The 26,845-nt window shown below is 40.0% G+C and overlaps 1 protein-coding gene across 1 annotated transcript in view; it reads left to right on the top strand.

Annotated features, from left to right (window-relative positions):
* Window positions 1–26,845, top strand: part of GPC5 (glypican 5) — an 809,030-nt gene that overhangs the window by 123,157 nt on the left and 659,028 nt on the right. The window contains exon 3 of the mRNA XM_038758802.1: window positions 24,400–25,094. Within this exon, the coding sequence (XP_038614730.1) occupies window positions 24,400–25,094 (695 nt within the window). The remainder of the gene's footprint in view (window positions 1–24,399; window positions 25,095–26,845) is intronic.

Genomic DNA, 26,845 nt, shown 5'->3' with positions numbered 1-26,845 from the left:
TGAGCTCCTCGTGGGCATGGATCATATCTATCAACTCTGTTGTTTTGTAATCTTCCAAGCACTTGGTACAGTGCTCTGCATTCAGTAAGTGCCCACGAAATGCCATTGATTAATTGAAACTATTACTACTACATGGCACAGATAAATGGCCCTTGTTTATGTTACTTTCAGTCCCTGGAACCGTTTAAATTCTGCTTCCTAGTTTCATGATGTTCTGTTCGCATCTTCTAAGAGATTCACCCCATTTCTCATTGCTGAAGTCTTGCCTAATCTGTCTTCTGTTAACTCCCAAAGGTTTTTGGCTATACCATTTTGCCTGAGGTCCTTCATCATTATCTCTATAACATATTTCTTATATCTTCTTTACCACCAGTTGAACCCTCTATATTCCAATTTTACAGATGGGGAAACTGAGGTGCTTTGCAGTTAAGTGGCTTTTCCAAGGTCTCCTAGCAGGTGAGCGGCAGAGCCAGGATTAGAACCCATGTCTCTTCATTTCCTGTCCCATGCCATTTCCACTCGGCCACACTGCTCCCCCGTTGATCATCATCATTAGAGAAGCAGCATGGCTCAGTGGAAAGAGCATGGGCTTTGGAGTCAGAGGTCATGGGTTCAAATCCTGCTTCGCCAGTTGCCAGCTGGGTGACTTTGGGCAAGTCACTTAACTTCTCTGTGCCTCAGTTACCCCATCTGTAAAATGGGGATTAAGACTGTGGTTAACCGTGGGACAACCTGATCACCTTGTATCCTCCCCAGCGCTTAGAACAGCGCTTTGCACATAGTAAGAACTTAATAAATGCTATCATTATTATTATTATTACCAGGGGTGCTGATGCTATCAAGGCTTGTGTAAACTGTCCACGTGATGTATCAAGGTCTTGATACTTTTGTTTGCATTTCTCAAGTAACTGTTTTGCAGTAAAGATCAGAGATTGATAAGCCATATTGCAATTCCAGGAACATAATTACTTTATCACCTGGACTTGGACCATTAACACATTTACATATTAGCAAGTTCCGGATTTTTTGTAGGGGCTTGTCATTGATGTCAGAAGATTTATTCAGAGTTGGCTGAAGTGCTGTTACCTCTTAATATGCTTTCCTGGCCTTTCATGTGAGTTTAACTGTATCTATATCTATATCTGTATCTATAGAGAGAGAAAGAGAGCTATAAAGATGCATATCCATTTTGAGGGTTGTGTATAAGGCCTTAGTTTGATTTGGATCTCATGTCCCTTTAACCTTAGCATTCTATCATTTGTCCCTCACATTTCTTACCTTGCTCAGTATGTTACAGAGTCAGTTTTGACAAGTGTCCTTTTTGTTTTTAAAAACTGCAAACTGCTTATCTTACAGTTCTTTCTCTGTGGGGAAGAAAGATATTACTGAAATTTTTACAGATATTCAATCACCACTAGTCATATATATGTATAGATACTGGGTATTGAGAGACAGGATGAGAATGGAGTAATGTGTGTAAATTAAGATTTCAAAGAGAAGAAACATGCAATAAAGTAAAAAAAGTTCTAAAATGAGCCAAGTTTTCCTTTTACATTAGCTGATGTGAAAAACATCCAACAAATGACCATATTTCGAATTGATAAGAAATTTATCAATTGGAGTGTATTTGAATCAATTTTTGGTTAGTGACACCAAAATTTTCAGTTTACAAAATTTTGGTTTCGAGCTGCAAGTCTGTGACCCTGAATTTCCCATAGTTGTGTGCTTCTCCTTCCCTTCTTAGGTTTCTCCATCATGTTGGGAAGGGTGTGACTACTTCAACCAGTGATGGCACAGAAACCGAATACACCCTTAATCAGTCTGTCAGTGATATTTATTGAACACCTTTAGGGTAGGGAATACTCCGTACAGACTGCTTGAAGCAAGCACTAGAGCACAGTCCAGATGAGGCTAGCGGAAAAAGACCAGAGGAGGACTGACAGCTATGCTCAGGGAGTGGCCCATCGGATACCAGTTCTTGGGCTCACCACCTAGGAGAGTCTTCTTGGAGTAAGATCTGCCACTGGGTACTCAGATCCCTGAGGAAAAACACACTGTTGTAGAGGAGGAGAAATATGCTGGGCCAAAGACAGTTTCCAGTGCTGCAGAACAACCAGTGTTGGCTTTCACATACATGGATTGTGGTTGGCTGTGCATCACACAACTTGGCCTCCACGTGAATCTCAGAACACAATGACAAGACCAAAGGTCAGCTATCATTTTTGACAGGATGCTTTACCACCACTATCCTCCTCCCCCTCATTATCATCATCATCAACATCATCATTATCATAATTGTGGTATTTGTTAAGCACTTACTATGTGTCAGGTACTGCACTAAGTGCTGGGGAAAGTACAAGCTAATTAGGTTGGACACAGTCCATATCCCACGTGGGACTCATAGTTTTCATCCACATTTTATCGATGAAGTAACTGAGGCAAGAAGTAAAGTGACTTGCTGTAGGTCATACAGCAGACAAGTGGCAAAGCTGGGTTTTTTTGTTTTTTGAGTTTTTTAATGGTATCTGTTAAGCACTTACTATGTGCAAAGCACTGTTCTAAGCGCTGGGGGGATACAAGGTGATCAGGTTGTCCCACGTGGGGCTCGCAGTCTTAATCCCCATTTTACAGATGAGGTAACAGAGAAGTTAAGTGACTTGCCCAAAGTCACACAGCTGACAAGTGGTGGAGCTGGGATTAGAGTTTAAAACCCAAGCCCTCTGACTCTTAGGCCCATGTTTTATCCATTAGCCAACACTGCTTCCCATTATCATCATCATCATGACCTTGGTATAGTACTTGTCACAAAGTAAGCAACTAATAGATGTGAGAAATAAAAAAGAATAATATGAACAATTAATAATGTTGTTAGACTTTTAAACATCCAAAGTAAGTCTGAAATGGAATTTTGGTCATAAAGGTAGATGCAGACTAGCTCAGGTTCGTTGTTAGTTTAGTTTGTTTCCCTTCATCTCCTAAGTAAGTTTTTATAGTGACAAAATGTGAATTTTTTTAAAAGTGGGTACAGGAAGTTATAATAGAACCCTTGTAGTGATGGTCTTGCTTGGGAGCAATGTATTCTAGTGGAAAGAGTGCAGGTTAAAGTGCCAGAGGACCTGGGTTCTAATCCTGCCCTGCTACTTGTCTGCTCTGTGACCTGGGGCAAGTCACTTGACATGAGGAAACTGAGTTTCCTCAGCTGCGAAATGGGAATAAGTGCTTATACTGTGAGCCCCATCTGGGACAGGGACTGTGTCTGACCTGATTATTTTGTATCTACCCCAGTGCTTAGAACAGTGCTTGTTACATAGTAAGCACTTAACAAATACTATTTAAAAAGGTCAAATAAAAGTTTCTTCCACTTAGAAAATAGGATAGACAAAACTCAAAACACCTCCTCCTGATTAGTTTAGGAAATTTTTGTCCACTTTGAAAAGTTAATATGCCTCACATTGTTGTACATGATCATGTTGTCCATCATCAGTGTGAATCTTCCTTTTGTGAACTGATGCAGGGAAGCCCTTGCTAAGAAGTCAGTCTTTAACGTCATTTAAACACACACTGTGGAGAATGTCGCTATAGAATGGGAGACAGGTGTCTTGGGACAAAAGTCACAATGTGCGTGATTAATTTGCTTTGGGTAGAATCTACCTACCATCACAGATCAAACACTACAGAAATATATTTAGAAATACCTCTACTTGGAATTTTGCCCAGTGATGTAGCCGTTATTAACTCTGTTTAGCAAATAATACCCTGGGTTCTCTCTAAACTTTTGTTTATAAATGCATTTTTTCCAACTTCCTTTCTAACCCAGTTGGCTTCATTTGTTAAAATATGACATGCATCATTAAGTATTGTATAGTATTATTGGTTAAAACACATGAAATGCCAGTGACCACATATTCTTGGTTGAAATGAATATGACTATGTGGCCGGAATATCTTACTGCGGCTGAGACGTGGACTATTATAGTTTATGTTTTACTGTTCAATTTTCTATTAGCTAGCTATCCATAGATGATACTCACCTGGCAGATTGACTGCAACATTTTTCTTATAGTTTTGAACCTGTAAATCCTTTAAAATATAACTAATATTTTTCCTACAGTGATGTGCACCTTTTGAACCTAAACTAGGAATTTCTCCCTGCTTGTATTATAGTTTCACACAATGCCTAGAGCTAATTTGTATTTTGACTGAGTCAACAGAAGAAAGAAAATGCCAATAAATCAAAGTAAATAGTTCTCATTAGATGTGAAACCAAAAAAAAGCAGTGGCTTCCAAAACAAATATTATTCAAAAAATATTCTCATTAAAAGAAATTACCCTCCGTGGAATAATAAAATTCATCTGAAGAGAAGCGTCTGGAAGAATCGCATAACTTATTCTTGCATTACATCCAGGCTGAATTAAGTTGTTTCACTGTCACAAAGTGCTTTCAAGGCTTTTATATTTTCCCCACATTGAAACTTATCAGTAACTCACAGCAGTCCACTAAACACATACTTTACAAACATAGTAAAGCAATAACAGGATTTAGATAGGTTAATATATTGACAAATGGGTATAATTCAAGTCTAACCTATAAAACAAATGCTTACCTGGGCCCTACTCCACCTCTATATTATCTGCACACCGATGAACATAAAGTTCAGACTGTGACTGTCAACCCAAAAGGGTCAGAGAAGAATGTTATTTAAGAAAAAAAGTTGTTTTAGTCAATTCTATATAAATCTATGTATTCTTTCTAATGCATACACTTTCTTACTCCTCTATGACATTTGATTACATTCAATACATGCTGTATTTCCATTGCAGATACGGTTAGGGTGATAAACTAATGTCTGGGGAATGGTGGAAAAGTTAAATGAATTTCCAGATGAGTAAAACAGTGATCTTAGACATAATGGAAAGGTAAAGAATACATCCTTATCCATGAAACTGGTTGTAAAGAGACATCACTGCCCAGCATCCTTTTGTGCTACTCTCAGAGGCAAAATCAGTCTGGATTCTGGCCAGCCACAGCATATACTTACTTAAACTCTACACGTTCTCTCTGTTCACATTCCCTTCCTCACTTACTCAATTTATTGAAACGAGCTATTTCAGCCTGTTAAGGCAAAGACAAAGAGGAGACACCCATGGCTGTGAAATCCAGGAGGTTGTAGAAAGACAAAAAATTCCTTTTTTGTTATGTATTTATGCTTTTACTATGTGCTCTTATTAAGCAATGGGGTAGATACAAGCTAATCAGGTGGGACACAGTCCATGTCCCACACGGGACTCACAGTCTTAATCCCCATTTTACAGATGAGATAACTGAGGCACAGAGAAGTGAAGTGGCTTGCCCTAGGTCACCAGCAGATAAGTGGCGGAACCAGGATTAAAACACAGGTTCTTCTGACTCTCAGGCCTATTCTCTATCCACTAGGCCATGCTGCTTCTCTTCTGTCTTGTGGGCAGCAATTGCATCTACCAACTATGTTGTATTATATTTTTCCAAACACATAGTATAGTGCTCTGCAGACAGTAAGCAGTCAATAAATACCATTGATTGAAAAGACTTTTTTCATATACAGGAAAAATGAGGCATGCTAGAAGGTAAATCTCTAATCACGTTTCTTGGTAGTAAAGGTGGCACCCCTCAATCAGTGGTACATTTTGAGCACTTATTGTGTGCAGAACTCTGTACTAAGCGCTTGGGGGAGTGCATTACAACAGAGTTGGTAGTGACAAGTCCTGCCCTTAAGGAACTTACAATTTAGTGGGAGAGACAGACATTAGAATAAAAGGAAATCCCATCCTAAGTGTCTTCAGGAGCTGAGAGACTGGATGAGTTTCTCCTGGGACGATCCCGGGGAGTCTCAGGGTTGTGTGAGGCTGGGTTTTTAACTTCTAGTGTATTAATCAATGGTATTTCTTGAATGCTTTCTATGTCAGAGCACTATACTAAGTATTTGTATACTTAGTATTGTATACTTGTATACATATATACACCTGTATATATGTATATATGGTTGTACATATTTATTACTCTGTTTATTTATTTATTTATTTATTTTACTTGTACATTTCTATCCTACTTATTTTATTTTGTTGGTATGTTTGGTTCTGTTCTCTGTCTCCCCCTTTTAGACTGTGAGCCCACTATCGGGTAGGGACTGTCTCTATGTGATGCCAATTTGTACTTCCCAAGCGCTTAGTACAGTGCTCTGCACATAGTAAGCGCTCAATAAATACGATTGATTGATTGATTGATTGATTGATTATTTGGGAGAGTAAAATACAATAGAGTTGATAGCACATTTCCTGCCCATCAGCTTACAGTGTAGAGGGGAGGACAGTCATTAATATGAATAAATGGTTTATAATACATAATTTATAGGTGTGTACATATGTGCTGTGGGACTGAGGGTGGAAAGAATATCAAATTACCCAAGGTCACAGATCCAAGTACATACAGTGCATTGTACTCTAAACATCCTTCACTACCACTGTTAGAATAGTGAGTTGGATGGCCTTTGGTCTGATCTAGTATGACATTTTATACAGACTCCTGTTTCTTCTCTTCCTTTACTTTTACACCCCTTATGTCTGTTCCTCCTCATCCTGTGATACAATGGCTATCCTTTTCCTCTTCCATCTTCATTCCCTCCTATTTCTTTATCCTTCTTTCCTTTTTCCCCTCATTGTCTTCTCCTATCCCCTTTTGGCTAACCTATTTCCAGACTGGCTTGCCTTTCAGTCTTCTGCATATAATACCCCTGACTCTTTTCTGAAGCCCCCTATTCTGTCTTCCTCTTACTTTATTTTCCATCCCTTCATCTTCCAATTGCTGAGATGAATTGTTTGTATCCTCTCTTCTTATTTCCCCTCAAATAAGACTCTTCCTAGGGTCAGAGATTTCAGGCATGGAAGGGAGTGTCCACTGCACTTTCATGAATCTCCACATCAACATATGGACAGTATAGCTGTATTCTGGGTTTTCAGGCAACTTTAGAACACTGCCTAACTATATATCTTCACGTCTATCTAGCTACATATCTATCCATCTATCGCTTAGCTGGTCCCAGGAAAGGTAATTTGAGAGCTCTCTTACCTTCTCAAATATATATGCTCTGTGCAAATTAGGTACTCAGTGTATGCTATCTAGCTATCAAAAGATATATATGGCTAAGTAGGCTGGCCAGTTACCTTCCCTGGAACTAGCCAAAATAAAATGGTAAGACCTCTGACGCTGCTCCTAACATACTAATCAGTTGATCAATGGTATTTATTGAGCACTTACTCTGTTCAAAGCACTGTACTAAGTGCTTGGGAGAATACAATACAAACAGAGTTGGTTGACGTTTTCCGTGCCCCTGTCGCGCTTATAGTCTGTAGGCAGAATTGCAGTACAGAGGGGGGGCATATGATTACAGTTTTCCAATATATTTAAATTTGGCTGCAAATTTTCATATACTAAACTGAACTGTTTCAGAACCACAAATTTTGACCTAAAGAAACAAAAACTGAGTAAAGAAGCCTGAATTGAGGACTGACATTGAGGAACCTGTGAGATGCCTTCTCAACCAATTAACCTAAGGCAGTTTACTCCTTTACAAAATGACTCGGTATAGTTCATCCTTTTGGGATTATTCTACTAACACATCTTTTATCTGTTTGAGCTATAAAATGCCATATGATGTAAGTAAATACTAGGTTTTTTCAAGTGTGCGGGAATGTACTCACTTTCAACATTATCTTTGAAAGTCTGGTCTGGAGGGCCTAAACCTCCTTTGTTTACTTTGAAATGTCATATTGTCATAAATCCTATTGATGTCATCACTGTCATAATTTTCATTGAAATTTTCAGACTGTCTGCACCACAGGACCAAACAATGGCAATTTCCCCGGTCCTAATGCCGTATGCCTTGGAGGGCTCTCCACAGAGCTAATGGCATGATGGTGGGACAGGGGATGTGGTGGGGATAGACGAGACCAGTCACATCCCTGAATCAAGACTTGGCACCCTGAATCATTGTCCTTTCCCCACTGCTCATGTGGTGGGAGGTACCATAAAGCAGTAATCCAGTCGGGATAGGATGAGTGATTGTACTAATGTGGTTAAACTAACGTGGTAACAGAGTTTACAGTCAAGAGGGGGAGACAGACATTAAATTGCATAAGTGTTGCGGGGCTGAGGGTAGGGTGAATTGAAAGAGTACAAGTCTAAATGCAAGGGTGACTCAGAAGGGAGAAAGAATTGGGTAATGAATGGACGAGATGTGGTTTTAATCAGGCTTTGAACATGGGGAGATGATCTGTTAGATATGAAGCAAGGGGCAGTTCCAGGCCAGAGCCAGAATGTGAATGAAGGGTCAGCAGTGAGATTAGTGAGAACAAGGCATAGCAAATAGGTTGGTTTTAGAGGATAAAAGTGAGCCTTGTGGATTGTGGATTGTAGTAGGAAATCAGCTAGGAAAGATGTGTGTGTGTGTGTGTGTGTGTGTGTGTGTGTGTGTGTTGATGGGAGGGGGGTACAAGGCGATTGAATGCTTTGAGTCAAAGGAAAGCAGTTTCTGTTTGATACAGACAAGAGGGCAACCACTGGAGGTTCTTGAGGAGTGGGGAAACATGCTACTGTTTGAAAAATGATTTGGCTGATCCAGGCAACAGAGTGAAGAATGGACTGGAGAGGGGAGCGACAGGAGGCAGGAAGATAAGCAAGGACACTTCTGCAGTAGTCATGGTGGAATAATGTAAGTGCTTGGGTCACTGTAGTAGCAGTTTGAATGGAGAGGGAAGGGTGGATTTTAGTGATTTTTGTAGGTAAGATCGACAGGATTTAGTGACAAGTTGAATATGTGGGTTGAATGAGAGAGATGAGTTGAGGAGAATGCCAAAGTCATGGGCTTGTGAGACAGGGAGGGTAGGTGTTCTGTCTGTGGCGATGGGAAATTCAGGAGGAGAACAGGGTTGAGTGGGTAAGATAAGGAATTCTGGTTTGAACATACTAAGCCCCTCTCCTCTCCAGTTCATACTTTACTCTGATGCCTAGATCATTTTTCTAAAAGATTATTATGCCCCCAACTCCCCACTCCTGAAAAAGAACATTTTGGGTGGTTATCCCTTACTCTCTATGACAAGCAGCAGAACCACCTGTCTTTTGGCTTTTAAGCAACTCTCTCCCTCTTATTTTTCCCCTCTATTTTCCTACTACTTCCTAGCTTGCACTCATTGTTCCTCTCAAGCTAACTTAATGACTTATGTTATTCTAATGCCTCTAACCTAATGCTCACATCTTTCCACAACCTGCACAGAAATTTTAAATGACAGTTACTAGAGCATGCCTCCAAAGCTGGTTTAACATACCCAATGCAGCTGTCAGAGCTTAATCAGTCAATCCATCAATTGGATTTATTGAATGCTTACACAGAGCACAGTATCAAGAGCTTTGGGAGAGTACAATCTAACAGATTTGGTAGACATGGTCCCTGGCCAAAGGAGCTTACGTAATAGATTTAAATTTCCTTCGTTAATAATATTGTATTGTTCGTTATCTCTGTCACTGACAAATACTATTCTGTTCTGCTATGTAGCGCCACTAATTTGTTTAATTGAATCGGGGTGTGCTATTTCAACCTATTAGATTTTTAAATTTCTTTTGTATTCATCAAGAAATGTCAACACAATTGCAGCATTATTTACTTAGCTGTAGGACTTCTGTCTGCTGCGTGACCTTGGGCAAGTCACTTAACTTCTTTGTGCCTCAGTTACCTCATCTGTAAAATGAGACTGTGAGCCCCAGGTGGGACAGGGACTATGTCTAACTCAATTTGCTTTTATTCACCCCAGCGCTTAGTACAGTGCCTGACACGTAGTAAGTGCTTAACAAGTACCAGAATTATTATTATTAAGAACTATTCTTCTGCATTCTGTGCATGTGTGTATTGGGTTTTACAAATCAGAACCCCAGAGAGAGTTTGCTCGTTAACAGAGCTACGTCTGATGGACTTGGTCTACAGTCATTTCCCTAAAGATGATGGCTGTCTTTCCTGGCTCTCTCACTTAGTGGAAAGAGAGAGTATGGGGGACCATCACTTTTGTCCCAAACATTGCAGCAGCTCTTCCTTGTCCAGGAGCTCTGCATCTGTCCTGTCCTGTGCAAAATCCTAAAAACAGTTGAGACTGAAGATTGCCAAAGATCAGACCAATGGCTGCCCTTCAGCAGTAATGAAATCTTGTCCCAAACACTGTGCAACTCCCCACCTGCTGAGTTCCTATTCCAAAGCAATTGAGAAATGGATGTCAAATGATATTTCTTAAAAACTCCCAGAATTATGTAGATAATATTGCCACTGTTTTGTTATTTCTTAATCTGAAAAATAAATAAATCCCTAAGAAATGTGCTCTCAATGCCAGGAGCAAGACAAACAATACGATATTCTTAGTTAACAAGGGAAATATGAATCTGGCATTATAACTACAAATGCAAGAGGAAGCTCTGACAGCTGCACTGGGAATGCTGAACAGACCAGCTTTGGAAGCATGATTCATAATTCAAATTTTTTTTGCATATGGAAGATAGAAGTAATATGTCCTAATTGCTCATTTTTGGAAACATAGACAAAAACATATTGCAATTACCCTGAAAATATTTGAGGCATTTTTAGAGAACATTATTTCAATTTAATCAGTAGAACATGGGAAAGTGTTGATTTCTGTCCATTTGCTTTCTAAGCCCCTTAAAGCTATAGCAGACTTCAGATGAAGGTTAATTCATAAAGATGTACTGAATATTTCTTCTTTCTGGAGAAACTGTCCCTCTTCAACAAAAGCCATAGAGGTCAAGGCTCTGAAGTCAGTCAGTTGCTAATCTGAAACCCTCCTAATCTGCTAGCAGTATCTGTGAATGCAGCGGGCAGTTTTGTTGAGGTTGACTATGAGAGAGAATGAGCTCCAGGGAGTAGGTTGACTTGAAAGAGCAGTGGAAAGAGCACGGGCTTTGGAGTCAGAGGTCATGAGTTCAAATCCTCACTCTGCCAATTGTCTGCTGTGCGACTTTGGGCAAGTCACTTAACTTCCCTGGGCCTCAGTTCCCTCATCTGGAAAACGGGGATTAAGATTGTGAGCCCCCTGTGGGACAACCTGATCACCTTGTATCCCCCCGGTGCTTAGAACAGCACTTTGCACATAGTAAGCACTTAACAAATACCATCATTATTATTATTATTATTGAAAGGAATGAAACATGAAAGCTGGAATTCAGTGGCTTAATAGAGAAGATAGACTTGAGCCCGTTTCTAGACTGTAAACCCGTTGTTGGGTAAGGACTGTCTCTATATGTTGCCGGCTTGTACTTCCCAAGCGCTTAGTACAGTGCTCTGCACACAGTAAGAGCTCAGTAAATAAGATTGAATGAATGAAAGAAGATATAAAATGAGGAGAGAGTGGATTGAGTGCGTAAAGCAAATGGTCAAGAGTCTTCTTGATGCAGAGAGGAATGGGCAACCTTTGGAGGTTTTTGAGGCATGGAGAGATAGTCACCGAACAATTTTTTAGGAAATGGATCCAGGCAACAGAGTATGGACTAGAAAAGACTGGAGACATAGGCTATATGTAAAAGGTCTAATGCACTAGTTAAGTTGAGATATGATGAGTGCTTGGACTAATGTGGTGTCAGTTTGGATGAAGAATTGAATTCTGGAAGTGTTATGGAGGTGAAAATGTCAGGGTTTGGTGACAGACTGGATATGAGGTTGAAAGAAAATGTCAAAGGTAATGCTGAGGTTATGTTTGGATAACAACGTTTGGGGGAAGATGGGCAATGGCTGGATGCTGCAGTAGAGTCATTTAAACACTTAATCCAGGATATTTATTGAGTGATTACTGTGTGCAAGAGCACTGTACTAAGCACTTGGAGAAAGTACAATACAACGTATTGGTAAATGCAATCTCTGTCCCAAGGAATTCACCATGTCTATAGAACATGGTGGTTAGGTAGGGATCAAGATTAAGCACATGCTTTCTTAAGGTGAGAAGGAGAGGGCTTGAGACATATTTGGAGTGAGTATATTTTTAGAGTAGGTGGGAAACCTCCTAGATGGTCAGGATGATACAGAGTGGTGGGCAATAAGAGGCTGGAAGAATGAGGGGGAAGCTTAGGGGTGTTCAGGCTCGATTATTTTGATTTTGTCAAAAAAGTAGGTGGCAAGATCATCAGGCAGGAGTTGGGGTAGGTGGAGAGACTGGAAATTTTAGAAAAATTGAAAGTTTGGAGTGTTTTATGTGGGTAGTGGGAATAGGACTCAATTTTTAAGCTGATAGTGCAGAGTTTGGAGTATTTTGTGTTGGTAGTGGGACTGGGACTCAATTTCTGAGCTGATTACAGTGCAGATCTTTAGCTGTTAAATAAATGACTTTGAGATGACCAAGGACAATCCAGTGTCTGGATTTCCACCAACAGAGTTTGGTGATCCATACTGCTTACAGACATACTCAAATCTGCTTATATTTTACATGAGATAACTTCTTGATGCACAAGGAGCTTATACTCCAATGAGAAATAAAAATATAACAATATTGCAAATGATGCAATCAGACTTAATCATTCAGTGTAATAATAATAATGATGATGGCATTTATTAAGCACTTACTATGTAGAAAGCACTGTTCTAAGTGCTGGAAAGGTTACAAGGTGATCAGGTTGTCCCATGGGGGGCTTACAGTCTTAATCCCCATTTTACAGATGAGGTAACTGAGGCACAGAGAAGTTAAGTGACTTGCCCAAAGTCACACAGCTGACAATTGGTGGAGCTGGGATTTGAACCCATGACCTCTGACTCCAAAGCCCGTGCTCTGTCCACTGAGCAACACTGCTTCTTGCTCTGTGCAGCACACTGTACTAAGCACTGGGAAAGACTACATGGGTGCAATGTAGACAGGGTCCCTGGTCTTCTAGAGGCTTACAGTCTAAGAACATATAATGGTGCAAGTTGTTTTACAAAATATTGCATGATCCAGAAGAAATGTTTGATTTTTTATCAGGAAGTAACTGCCTTTTGTCAAAAGATAAGAATCTTTCAAATTCAATAGAGAATAGATTAAGTCCAACTTCTGATCATATCCTACCTAATTTTGTCTGCATCCACACAAACACACACACACACATCCCCTCTCCCCTTTCTCCCCATTCTCCAGTTAAGGAAAAGTATGAAAGGCATAAGGGTTGAGGTGGCTGTTTCAGGGAAATGACTTGTACTGATGGGTATCAATTGGGAAAGACCTGTTGAACTTTTTGGAGAACTTCTCTTCAAACGTGGAGAGAACTGTGGTCTGTCAGAAGGAAAGGGAATTTCAGGCTGGGAAGAGACAGTAGTGAGAGGACAAAGCTGGGTGAGGAGAAATTCAATTTTCTTGCCATTTTCTGGTTGAAAAAGCTTATTGAGGATGGCAATCTTTTATCAGTGTGTTCATCATCATTTTCATCATTGGACCACCAATGACCCACTCTGTGTAGCTATTTCCACCATAGCCACTGTTATTGCTGCTGTGTCGCCCTAACGTCCCTTCTCCCACCCTCTTTGGTTGCCTGTTCTACCACCATCACCATGGCTTCTTTCTGCCACCCTACTTCCCGCATCATTTGATGGGACCCTGTACTAGCTCAAATTCAAGACAGTATTCATCAAGGCAAACGTTCATGAAGTATTCCATTCAAATGTAAAAGGGAATGAAAGTTTACTCATTTTACTATTTAATAAAACCCCTAATTTTGTTGGAAATTAATTTTCTCTAAATTAGGTTAAAATGGAAAAACTTCAAAGTGCATACCTTAATATCATAAAATGGATGCTTCTCTAAATATCCCAGACAGTTTCAAATTTGTGAATTTCAAAATACCTAAGAAAATCAGCACATGATACAAGACCAAAGTGGAGCTCATTGCTTCCATGGTAACTAAAAGGACAATTTGCATCAGCAGTATAATTACATATACTTTCTTCACCATTATTTCCCTGCCCCATTCTGGCTTTTAACAACAGAATAGAATCCATTTGTCTTACACTGTAGGGGTCCCTTGCTAACACTTATTCCCTTCAAATAATAATAGATATCTTCTAAACTATTTGGAGCAAATATTGACTATATAGGTACAAGGCTAAGCATTCTTTTCTTTAGGAAATTTTTCAGGAAGCAATTCCATTTTCCGTAACCTGTCTTAGGTAAACCTTGACTTGTTCAACCAAGGATTGCCCCGTGTTGACAAGCCACTATTGGGTAGGGACTGTCTCTATATGTTCCCAACTTGTACTTCCCAAGCGCTTAGTACAGTGCTCTGCACACAGTAAGCGCTCAATAAATATGATTGATGATGATGATTAATATTTTTGGAGCCAAGAACCACCTATCACAAGCCCCACTACAAACTTTGCTGGAGAATCTGACTTAAATATGTTTTCCTGGCTGCCCCATTTCCTATGTCCAAATTGTCCACTCCATGACAACAGACCACACAATATGACATGACTTTTCCTTGTTAAATCAGTTAATTAATCAATCGTATTTGTTACGTGCTTACCGTGTGTGGAGCACTGTACTAAAAAATTGGGAGAGTACAATGCGACAGAGTTGGCAGATATATTCCCTGCCCACAATGAGTTTACAGTCTAGAGGACTGTTAGCTGCAGATCATGTTGTCAATGAGATTTTTGTCATCATCCTTTACATCATCAACACATTTATTTTTAAGCTAAATACAAGTACACATAGAATAATCAAGCTATCTCGCAATGTTAGTAATCAGGGTTTTTCAGAATAATAATAATAGCATTTATTAAGTGCTTACTATGTGCAGAGCACTGTTCTAAGCCCTGGAGAGGTTACAAGGTGATCAGGTTGTCCCACGGGGGGCTCACACTCTTAATCCCCATTTTGCAGATGAGGTAACTGAGGCACAGAGAAGTTAAGTGACTTGCCCGAAGTCACACAGCTGGCAATTGGCGGAGCCAGGATTTGAATTCATGACCTCTGACTCCAAAGCCCATGCTCTTTCGACTGAGACACGCTGCTTTCAGAAGCACAGAATACCTACAAACGTAACAAATTGTACAAGAAAAATAAACTCTCGTCTCCTCCTATGCTTGTCCTATACTTTTTGTACTAGTAGTTTTAACAAGTGTTGCTACACTCAATAGCTCGATAATAAGTTTTGTAGTTTTCCCAAATAATTGCTATAGGATGTTCATTCTCCATGAGACTGTTTCAGTGTAAAACAATTTCTTGATAACAGCCGCAAAAGCGAGAATGACTATTGGAGAAAAACTGAATTCCTTGGTGTGATTGATTTTTTGCTTTATAACCCATTTTGGGAATCAGATTTTTCACTGAAATTATTGCAACTTTTTCTTCCTGCTATTTGGAAAGAATGTAATGTCTCAAATTATTTCTGACCTTCAGAGAGCTTCTCTCTTGTCAAGTTATAAGCAGTGTAGTGGTTAAATTGCCTTTAACTCCAGATAGTATGCTTCCAGTTCATTTTCTGTGTGGCAAAAAGTACTGAAATTTTCTATAGACCACTTCACCGTGATCCTTATCATTGTAGTCCAGCAGAGTGAAAGTCATTCGATCAGAAATTCAGCGTTCATTCATTCATTCATTGTCGTATTTATTGAGCGCGTACTGGGTGCAGAGCACTGTACTAAGCGCTTGGGAAGTACAAGTTGTCAACATATAGAGACGGTCCCTACCCAACAGTGGGCTCACAGTCTTCACACTTCCCAACCCCTGTGAGGAGAAGCAGCATGGCTCGGGAGAAGCAGCGAGGCTCAGTGGAAAGAGCACCGGCTTTGGAGTCAGAGGTCATGGGTTCAAATTCCGGCTCTGCCAACCGTCAGCTGTGTGACTTTGGGCAAGCCACTTAACTTCTCTGTGCCTCAGTTACCTCATATGTAAAATGGGGATTAAAACTGTGAGCCCCCCCCCGGGACAACCTGATCACCCTGTAACCTCCCCAGCGCTTAGAACAGTGCTTTGCACATAGTAAGCGCTTAACAAATCCCATGATTATTATTATTATTATTATGAGTGCAGTGGAAATTAATGGAATAGGATATAACAGGATAAAGACCAAAGAAAGCTCAACATATGCTAAGCGCTTAGTACAGTGCTCTGCACACAGTAAGTGCTCAATAAATACGATTGATTGATATGGGAAAATTCACTAGGGAATTTCATAGGAAAAAGCACAGCATGGGCACAGATTGAAAGTCTGAGACGCCACCTAGGTATTCAATCGTATTTATTGAGCTCTTACGGTGTGCACGGCACTGTACTAAGCGCTTGGGAGGTACAAATCAGCAACATATAGAGACGGTCCCCTTACCCAGACAGACATAGAGACGTAGCCTAGCGCAAGGAGCATGGGCCTAGGTGTCAGAGGACTTAAGTTCTAATCTTGCCTCTGTTATTTGCCTGCTGTATGACCTTGGGCAAGTTATTTAAATTCTCTGGGCCTCAGTTACCTGGTCTGTAAAATGGGCATTAAGACTGTGAGCCCCTTATGGGACGTGGATTGTGTACAACCTGAGCCCGCTGTTGGGTAGGGACCGTCTCTATATGTTGCCAACTTGTACTTCCCAAGCGCTTAGTACAGTGCTCTGCACACAGTAAGTGCTCAATAAATACAATTGAATGAATGAATGATTATCTTTTATCTACTCCAGTGCTAGTACAGTGCCTGACACATAGTAAGAACTTAACGAATACTATACATATATGTATATGTATATCCACTTTCTATTCTGGCCAAGCAGTTATATCTAGTCATTTTGGCAATCTTAGATTTAGAAACTGAGATACGTGCAACATTTCTCTTCCGCATCTAGGTATAACAAGGCACTGTAGTGATTAGAAATGAATGTCAAATGTTTTCTGAGAGTGGTCTCCAGAACTACTTTCTTGCTACAGTTTAAATAGTATTCAACCACCTACATATTCACATCTGTGGTTTCTATTTTTATGATATGTTTTAGGAAATATTCTGGGTATAAGTGAAAGTCTGGGTAAACCCAAAATTGCCTTCTCTCTCTCAGATAGCTCCATGTTCTGCATTGGCAAACTTTTTTTTTTGTCATATCATTTTGGGAGGACCATAAGCGATGGAGCAATAGTATAAGATGGTTATCTACTTAGAAACTATGAGCTTCTGGTCTTTCTTTCCACATTCCCTTGGCTGCTCATATTATTTTCCTAAAGAAGCATTCCTCACGTCTTACCACTCCTGAAAAATCTTGAATTGTTGCCCATCCATCTTCACCTCAAGCAGAAACTCCTCACACTTGCTTTAAAACACTTCTTAAGCTCTACCCCTCCTACTTATCCTCGTTTCTCTACCACTATACCCCAGCCTACATATTTCATTCCTCTATCACCAACCTATTTATTCTGTTTTGATCTTGTCTTTCTGGACATCAACGCTTTGCTCATGCCCTCCATCCTGCCCCTTTTATAATAATAATAATAATTTTAAGCGCTTTCTATGTGCCGAGCACTGTTCTAAGTGCTGGGGCGGCGGAGGGGGGCGGGTGGACAAGGTGATCAGGTTGACCCACGTGGGGCTCACAGTCTCAATCCCTATTTTACAGTGGAGGTAATTGAGGCACAGAGAAGTTAAGTGACTTGCCCAAAGTCACACAGCTGAAAAGTGGCAGAGTGGGATTAGAACCCATTACCTCTGACTCCCAAGCCCGTGCTCTTTCCACTGAATGTCTGGCAGATTAACATTCTACCTATCTTCAAAGCTCTACTACAATCACAACTCCTCCAGGGAGCCTTCTCTGACTAATCTCTCATATCTCCACCCTATTTTCTCTCCCTACTATTTCACCTATGCACTTAAGTTCTTATCACCTAAGCACTTAGGTACACACCCCACCTCCACCCCACCTTAGCACTTATTATGTTTATATCCTTATACTCTATTCCTTCCCCTACTTGTAATTTATTTTAGTGTCTCTGTTCCCCACTAGAGTTCAAGGTCCTTGAGGACTGGGGTCATAGCCACCTATCTATCTCTCAAGAGCTCGTAAGTGCTCAAAGAATACCATTGATTGATATGCTAGATCTATAATCATCATGCGGAAGCAGTGTTCCTACTGGAGAGAGCTCGGGCCTGGGGAGTCAAAAGGACCCGGGTTCTAATCCTGGCTCTGCCAAATGCTCTTTGTGTGACCTTGGGGAACTCACTTAACTTCTCTGTAAAGTGGTGATACCTAGTCTTCCTTATACTTAGATTGTGAGCCCCGTATGGAACAGGGACTGTGTCTGACCTAATTCACTTTTACCTAGCCCAGCACATAGAACAGCGTTGGACATATAGTAAGTGCTTAACAAATACCATTAAAAAGCCCATACAGTCTTCATACTTCATCGTGTTGCCCTCATCAAAGTTAGAATGGAGGTCTGGAAGGTCTGACCCAATAACGACGTTTCAATGTTCAAGTAGGCCTGATGGAGTTCTTATTCACTTGGGAAGGATCACCATAGCTTGGTCTAGAAACCTGTGATAAACCATGAATGTATATGGGTAAAAATCTGCAGCACAGCAGCCCCAGAAAGAACACACTCTTTCTGATTTTATATTTGAGGGCCAAGAGGAAGGAAAGGGTGGGAAGAGAAGGAACAGTTATAAAGTTAACTGACCTTTTTGTTTTAGACTATTCTTTAACTAGCTCTAAAAGTTGTCTCCAAGCACGCCTCAGCTCTAGCTCAGGTATGCAGGCCTTAGTGTTGAGGATTTTTTTTCCCCCTTTTAAGACAAGGGCCCTAAAGACTAGAATATTTCTAGGCCATCCAAGTACGTTTAACAAGTGCCTTTGACTAATTTTTAGATTGTAAACTCCCTGAAGTCCCTGATGTGCCTTACTCTTTTGCACTTCATACTGTTCTCTTCACACAGTAAGCACTCAATAATACAAATGATTAACCCCTCAAGGCCATGAGGTATTTCCCCCAAGGTCTTCAGTTCTCCAGGCATAGGCTAAGATATTCTGGAATCCTTAAAGGGTGGAAAGGGGGCTTCTAGAGTGTGCTAGAACAACATAGTAGAAAATGGTAGATAATTTGGAAGAACAACTTGCATTTTTAATAAGTTTTGGTTACTTTTAGCATCATCACACCGACTGAAATATTTGTCTTTTCAAATTCAAAAAATAAGTTTAAAGGCAATTTCAAAATTTGAAAAGAAATTTAAAGATAATTTAACTATTGATTTATAACACTGGCAGTCAAGATGGTAATAATGATAAGGCTGGGAAGTTTTGCTACTTTCTTAATATATCACTAGTTGGAAAACCTAAGTAGCAGAAAAAAATGATAAAATTCTGAGAATGACAAAATGATTAATAGATCAATGTTATTTGACACATTTGACATATGGGGACAGATTGAAAGAACTCAACATTTGTAACTCTATCATCCATTATAAATGCTAGTTGACATCTACTGGCCTCCTGAGTTTACATTTGTTTTTCTGAGTGATTTTGACTTCTTGTTCTCCTTCCTACTCTCACCCCCAATCACCTACCAGGATCTTTGATGATTTGAATATCCATAGTGCTTATTGTATGCCCAGGGAATCAATCAATCAATCAATCATATTTATTGAGCACCTACTGTGTGCAGAGCACTGTACTAAGTGCTTGGGAAGTACAGGGAAGGGAGTCTAGATGAGGTTGAACAGTATTGGATATACTACACAAGCTTGTTTTGCCCCAGGGGTAATGATATAGAGTCAGGGTTGTCTTGAATTTGACTCAACTGATCACATAGAATCTTCAAGGACCAATTTTCTGCTTGAAATATTTCAGAAACGATTTCATTTTCCTGAATACTTTTCAAAGTTATTTTCATTAAAGAATATGTAAAGCACTTGAAAAGAATAGAGTCCCTAATGATTACAGGAACAAGGGGTTAACTAAAATATTTTTTAATGGAGAAGAATTTTAAAAACCAAGACACTTGAAATTGAGTTTCATGAAAACGGTTTCTCTATTCAAGCCAGAATTTCCAGCTTTATAGAGGTGAAAAGGACCATCACTTCCATTGAATTTGTGTACTAAGTCCATTGAAGCTTAACTTCCAGCTGTCTAGGCCATTTGGAGGGAACTTTTTAGGCAACATGTGAGCTAAGAACATTCCACTATTTCCTGTATCTGTAATTTATTTTAATGTCTGTCTTGCCCTGTAGACTGTAAGCTCCTTGTGGGTAGAGAGCGAATCTACCAACTCTATTGTACTTATCCAAACACTTAATGCAGTGCACTGGTGCCCAGTAAGCACTCCATAAATACAATTGATTGGTTAATTGATCTGATATTAAACAACGGTCCAGCTAACATTCTGCTCCAGGAATGGCTGCTTTGATTCACACTGCATTGAGCTACCTCTTCTGCATCATAATATAGTTGGTGAGATGTCATTGTTCAGATTGTGGATATCACTGGAATGTTATACTTTTGTTTGGCAGGCAGAAGATAGTGTTGATCATCACAAGGTGGAATTTGGTGCATTCTCTCAGCAAAAGTAGATCACTTTACTGTCACATTTTTCAATCTCATGAGACCCAATGAAATTCTTCCATATTTCTAGCAACAAAATCACCTATTGTAATTAGTGTATCTGATATTGGCACTCTTCTGATGTGTTTGTCTAAATTTTTGTAGGTACATTATTTTTCATCATTGCCATTCATCATTGTTTGGGTATATGTCCTTTTGATGGTAGCAGAGCTGTTCTATTTCAAGGGAAGCAATGATGTTATCAGACAGTCACTTATATCACTGGGCAGATTTGGAAACCTTGATAGTTGTGATTGTCTAATTGTAAATGCAACTCTGAAGAGGGACAACATCTCCAAAAGAAGATGTACGCAGCACCAATCACTGCCGTTCGATAGTCTGGACTTGTTTAGTGCTGTCATATTGACTCCATACTTAGCCAATTCTCCTGTATTTGAGTTATCCTTCTTGTAGACCAGTGAATGTTTTCCATGACACAATTGTTGTTTTCTTAGTGTAAGTCTTTGCTGCTATTTGCTTTCTTACTGCAATTGTGTAGCTCACCAGTTACAGGCTACTGATGAGTCGACTTTTGTTGGGGTGAGGCAAGTAAATTCTAGGGACAACTTTTCTTTGCTCAGTTCCCATTTGTGGTGAGTAGTACGTTCCCAAATTAGGGTGCTTAGACCACTGAGATGTTTCTGAATAGCGCTATTCCCTTTGGAATGACTTGATGACCATATGATGTTTTGAGGTGAAGGCCTAATCAATCAATCAATCAATCAATCATATTTATTGAGTGCTTACTGTGTGCAGAGCACTGTACTAAGCGTTTGGGAAGTACAAGTTAGCAACATATAGAGACAGTCCCTACCCAACAGTGGGCTCACAGTCTAGAAGGGGGAGACAGAGAACAAAACCAAACATACTAACAAAATAAAATAAATAGACTAGATGTGTACAAGATAGATAAATAAATAAGATAGCCTAAGATATCCCATTACAAGCCCCAGTATGACTTGTACTATAATTTTAAATGATATGTTTGGTGCTTTTGGTGTTAGAACTGGAAGCATCTTGTGGTAAAATTTTGGATGAAACAGCTCAAAACTATATGGTGAACTAATTAATCAGTTCTGGGGCTATCCATTTTGGGTATTATTACATGATATATCCCTGAAAGACAGCTTCCTTAAAAAGGAATCACCTTGGCCAAATCACACCATTAGTAGACAGGCCTGAAACCCAGGTTTACTTAGTGATAGATGGTCTGTTCAAGACCCTGGGCCAAGGAACTGACACCTGGAGTAACATGGATTTCTATTTCAAGCCAATGGGCCCTGTCTCTACAACTGGTCAAGGAACAGAGACAGAGATCAGATTCTGGGGTATGCTGGTGGGGTGTAGCGGTATAGAAGGATTAAATAAAATTGGATCTGTTTGAACGATTTAGGTAAGATTGGATCAGTACTAATGGGAATAGTACCGGTTTTTGGCATTGAATTTGCCTGTGGGTTTGCTGAGGAATTATGTGAAAAGTGTTAGAGATCAACCACCAAAGGATGAAACCACACTTACCGTTCTGTTCAAAACCCAGCAAAATAAAGCAAAACTTGGGGAGTTCCTGCATATGGCAACTGGGGGAGTAGAATGAGGTGGAGACATCAAGCAAATTGCTATGAAGGAAGTATCTATCCATGATAATTTACTGAGCACCTACTGTGTGCAGAGCATGTCTCTTCAAGAATGATAAAGGTGATAATACTAAATGAAATATCTGTTAAGGTTTTACCTTGTGCCTAGCACTGTGCTCAGTATTGGGGTAGATACAGTACAATCATATTAGTGCAGGGTTTAGTAGAGCAAGACTGCTGTCGAGTGGAAACAATAAGCAACTGAAGGAACAATAACAAAACCAGTCTGTCCTTCTCTTCTAGGCCCAGTTTGGAAACTGCAAGTAAAGACTGGACTATATCTTGTTTTAGGAGTTTAGGAGGGTCAAAAGGAAAAGGAAGCTGGCCAATGCACAAAATGCCTCCCCAAAATTCACTTAGAGACAACAACCTCTGCAGTTTCTCATTTTACCTGTCAATTGGGAGTTAAACATAATAAGAAATAGATTGTTGATTGGGAATCAAATGAAGTAGTGCACGATTAAACCCTGCACTGTTATGATTGTACTGTATCTACCACAATATTTAGCACGGTGCTGGGCACATGGTAAAAGTTTAACAAATACTTTATTTAGTATTATCACCATTATCATGCTTGAAGAGATGTGCTGTGCACGTGGTAAATTATCATCAACGAATGCTTGCTTTATAGCAATTTGCTCAGTCTCTACCTCTGTCTGCTCCCTCAGTTGCCGTACTCCAGAACTCCCCAATTTTTGTTTTATTTTCATTAAATCGTATTTATTGACCGCTTACTGTGTGCAGAGCACTATACTAAGCACTTATTTTATTTTAATAGAGCCTACTCATACACAACCTCTGCAGTTTCCCATTTTGCCTGTCAAATGGGAGTTAAACATAATTAGAAATGGATTTTTGATTGGAAGTAAACTGAAGTAGATGGGCCAAAGGGGTGCTCAGAAAGGGAAAACCTGCATTGTACAAAGCTTAATTCCTTTTCGGGTGTCACCAAGCAGCCTTCACAGTTTCATTAAAATCCTCCCTCTCTTCTCCATCCAAACTGCTACCACATTCATCGAGCTTCTATTCCTGTTTACTGCATCAGCCTCCTTCCAGACCTCCCTGACTTCTGACTCTCCTCTTCCAGGACATACTGCACCTGTGGTCTGAATCGTTTTTGTACAAAACTGTCGGTCCATGTTTCTCCACTCCTCAAGAACCTCCAGTGCTTGCCCATCTACCTCCGCTTTAAACAGAAGCTCCTTACCACCGACTTTAAAACACTTAATCACCTTGTTCCCTCCTACCTCACCTCCCTGATTTTCTAGTACAACCAAGCCCACATACTCCTCTAATACCAACCTCCTCACTGTACCTCGATCTCATATATCTCACCATGGACCTCTTGCTCACATCCTGCCTCTGACATGGAGCACCATTCCTGTTCATTTCTGACAATGACTCTTCCCATCTTCAAAGCCTTATTGAAGGCACATCTCCTCCAAGAGGCCTTTCCCAACTAGGCCTTCATTTCCTCTTCCACCACTCCCTTCCACGTCTCCCTTGCGTTTAGCCTTGCATCCATTATTCATTGTTCATTTAGCCAATTATCTCATTTTATGAATGCACAAGCTATTTGTTGTTCAATGTAACATGGAGTAACAGGGTTGATTTTCAGTGGGTACTGTGATTCCAAGTGTGAACTGCAGACTGGTGAATGAAGTTGTGAATTACCTATTACCAGGTAATAGTAATAGGTGATAGGTAATAGTAATAGGTGATGTGAATCACCTATTAATATGTGAAACTGCTAAAAAACCTCTGAAGTCACAGGTGACTGTAAACTTTGTGACTGGCAGTGTTTTATTATCTAGTTTGACTTCTTCTTTAGAGCCAATGGATTAAATCTTAAAGGGTATCTTCCTCACCCCGCTATTTTACCTGAGAATGCTGCTGGAAGTTAAAGCCTAAATATCACTTCTGGAACAATTTTTCTTTTAAACCAAGAAACGTACCTCTTTAATAAGAGAGAAATCTGGGTTTAAAATGTTTCATCCGCTAATAACCAAATTCAGTTTGATGGAACCGCTCATTAAAATAAGACCTTCTGACTTTTAGACAGGCATTGTCTCTGACTTCTACCTGCTGTCTTGACCAGGGATGTCATAGTATTTTTGACATACAATGGAGCTTTTGCAATGCTAACCTCTTTTCTTGTTTCAGAAACCTTTGAAACGCTCATCAGACAGGCGGAGAATTATACAAGCATGCTCTTTTGCAACACCTATAGGGACATGGCTTTTGAGGCTGTGGCACCAGTTCAGGAGTTCTTCACGGATGTGGGGCTTTTTGTCTTTGGCACAGACATTAGTACTGAAGATTCTGTACACAGATTCTTTGACACACTCTTTCCACTGGTCTACAATCATCTCATTCATCCTGGCCCAACAGACATTACGCTGGACTATTCAGAATGCATTCGCATGTCAAGGCGGGAGATAAAACCTTTCGGCAACATTCCCCAGCTGGTCGTGGGACAAATGGGGAGTTCCCTGTTGCCCAGCCGCACTTTCTTGCAAGCCCTCAATTTAGGTATTGAAGTCATCAATACCACAGATCACCTTCAGTTGTCGAAAGAGTGCAGCAAAGCCTTACTTAGGATGCAGTACTGCCCTCACTGCCAAGCACTGACTTTAAGTAAACCGTGCATGGGATACTGCCTTAATGTCGTGAGGGGATGTCTGGCCAACGTGGCTGAAGTTGACTCCCATTGGCAGAGATACATTCAGTCCCTAGAAGAGCTATCTGATGCAATGCACGGAACGTATGACATGGAGCGGGTGCTCCTCGACTTCCACTTATTTGTTAATGATGCTGTTACCCAGGCTCATATCAATGGACAAAAATTATCAGAACAGGTAAGGAATCACTTATATCGATGATTGAATTTGCTAAGGTCAAGTTATCCCACGGCAGACTTCAAAGCCCGTAGACTGGCATCATCTGTCCGACCCAGACTGTACTATAGTGTGGGCTAGTGGACAGAGGAGGGGCTGGGAATCAGGGGACCTGGGTTCTATTCCTGGTTCTGTCATTTGCCTGCTGTGAGACCTTGGGCAAGCCCCTTAACTTATCTGCGCTTCGGTTAAATGGGGATTAATAACCGTTCTCCCTCCTCCTTAGACTGAGTCCTTTGTGGGACAGGAACTAAATGTGATCTGCAAATACTGTATATACTTCAGCATTTAGTACGGTGCTTAGCATATTTTATTTTTATTTATTTATTTAATCGTATTTATTGAGCACTTACTGTGTGCAGAGCACTGTACTAAGCACTTGGGAAGTACAAATCGGCAACATATGGATACGGTCCCTACCCAGCAACGGGCTCACAGTCTAGAGGAGGGAGACAGACAACAAAACGAAACAAGTACACAGGTGTCAATACCATAAGAATAAATAGAATTATAGCTATATACACATCATTAATAAAATAAATTAATAAATAGAGTCTTTTAGACTGTGAGCCCACTGTTGGGTAGGGACTGTCTCTATATGTTGTCAATTTGTACTTCCCAAGCGCTTAGTACAGTGCTCTGCACATAGTAAGCGCTCAATAAATATGATTGATGATGATGATTAATAAAGTAGAGTAATAAATGTGTACAAATATAGCCAAGTGCTGTGGGGGAGGGGAAGGGGTAGGGCAGAGGGAGCATATAATAAGCACTTAACAATTACCACAGTTTGCTAGTCCCTGGCATAAATCCCCTTTTGGGCTTTTCATACTAAGGACTTTGGCTTACTATCCAAATTGAATCTTTGAGTGTTTGTGTAAATCTACTCTAGTCAGTGACAACCGGACTTATTCAGGTATTGAATTGGAAAGAAATGTAAGGGTTTTTTTTAAACCCTTAAAGTTTTCAAATTGTGATAGGGTAGTAGCTAATTATTTTAAGAAATTAGTATCAAGGATTAACGGATTTCCCAAAGATTCCCTCATTAGATGTCTTGGAAATTATCGTTTGTTTGTTTTTGATCAGTCAGTCAATGGTATTTATTGAGCACTTACTATGTGCAGAGCACTGTAATAAGCATTTGAGAGGATATAACATAAGTATCAGACAGCTTCCTTTTTAGGGCAATATCAATTTTCACAGTTTGAGAATGTTTTTGCATTTTCATTCATTCATTCAATCGTATTTATTGGGTGCTTACTGTGTACTGTACTAAGCGCTTGGGAAGTACAAGTTGGCAACATATTTTTACTCTATTCTACTTGTACATATTTGCTATTCTATTTATTTTGTCAATGATGTGCATCTAGCTTTACTTCTATTTATTCTGATGACTTGACACCTGACCACATGCTTTGTTTTGTTGTCTGTCTCCCCCTTCTAGACTGTGAGCCCGTTGTTGGGTAGGGACCGTCTCTATATGTTGCCAAATTGTATTTCCGAAGCGCTTAGTACAGTGCTCTGCATACAGTAAGTGCTCAATAAATACGATTGATTGAATGAATGAATGAACATATAGAGATGGTCCCTACCCAACAATGGGCTCACAGTCTAGAAGGAGGAGACAGACAACAAAATAAAACATGTAGGCAGGTGTCAAGTCACCAGAATAAATAGAAATAAAGCTAGATGCACATCATTAAAAAAATAAA

This window comes from Tachyglossus aculeatus, chromosome 17 (assembly GCF_015852505.1).
Source record: "Tachyglossus aculeatus isolate mTacAcu1 chromosome 17, mTacAcu1.pri, whole genome shotgun sequence".
NCBI lineage: Eukaryota > Metazoa > Chordata > Mammalia > Monotremata > Tachyglossidae > Tachyglossus > Tachyglossus aculeatus.
The sequence above is the reverse complement of the archived record's forward strand: the minus strand, read 5'-3'. Positions and strand labels throughout refer to the sequence as shown.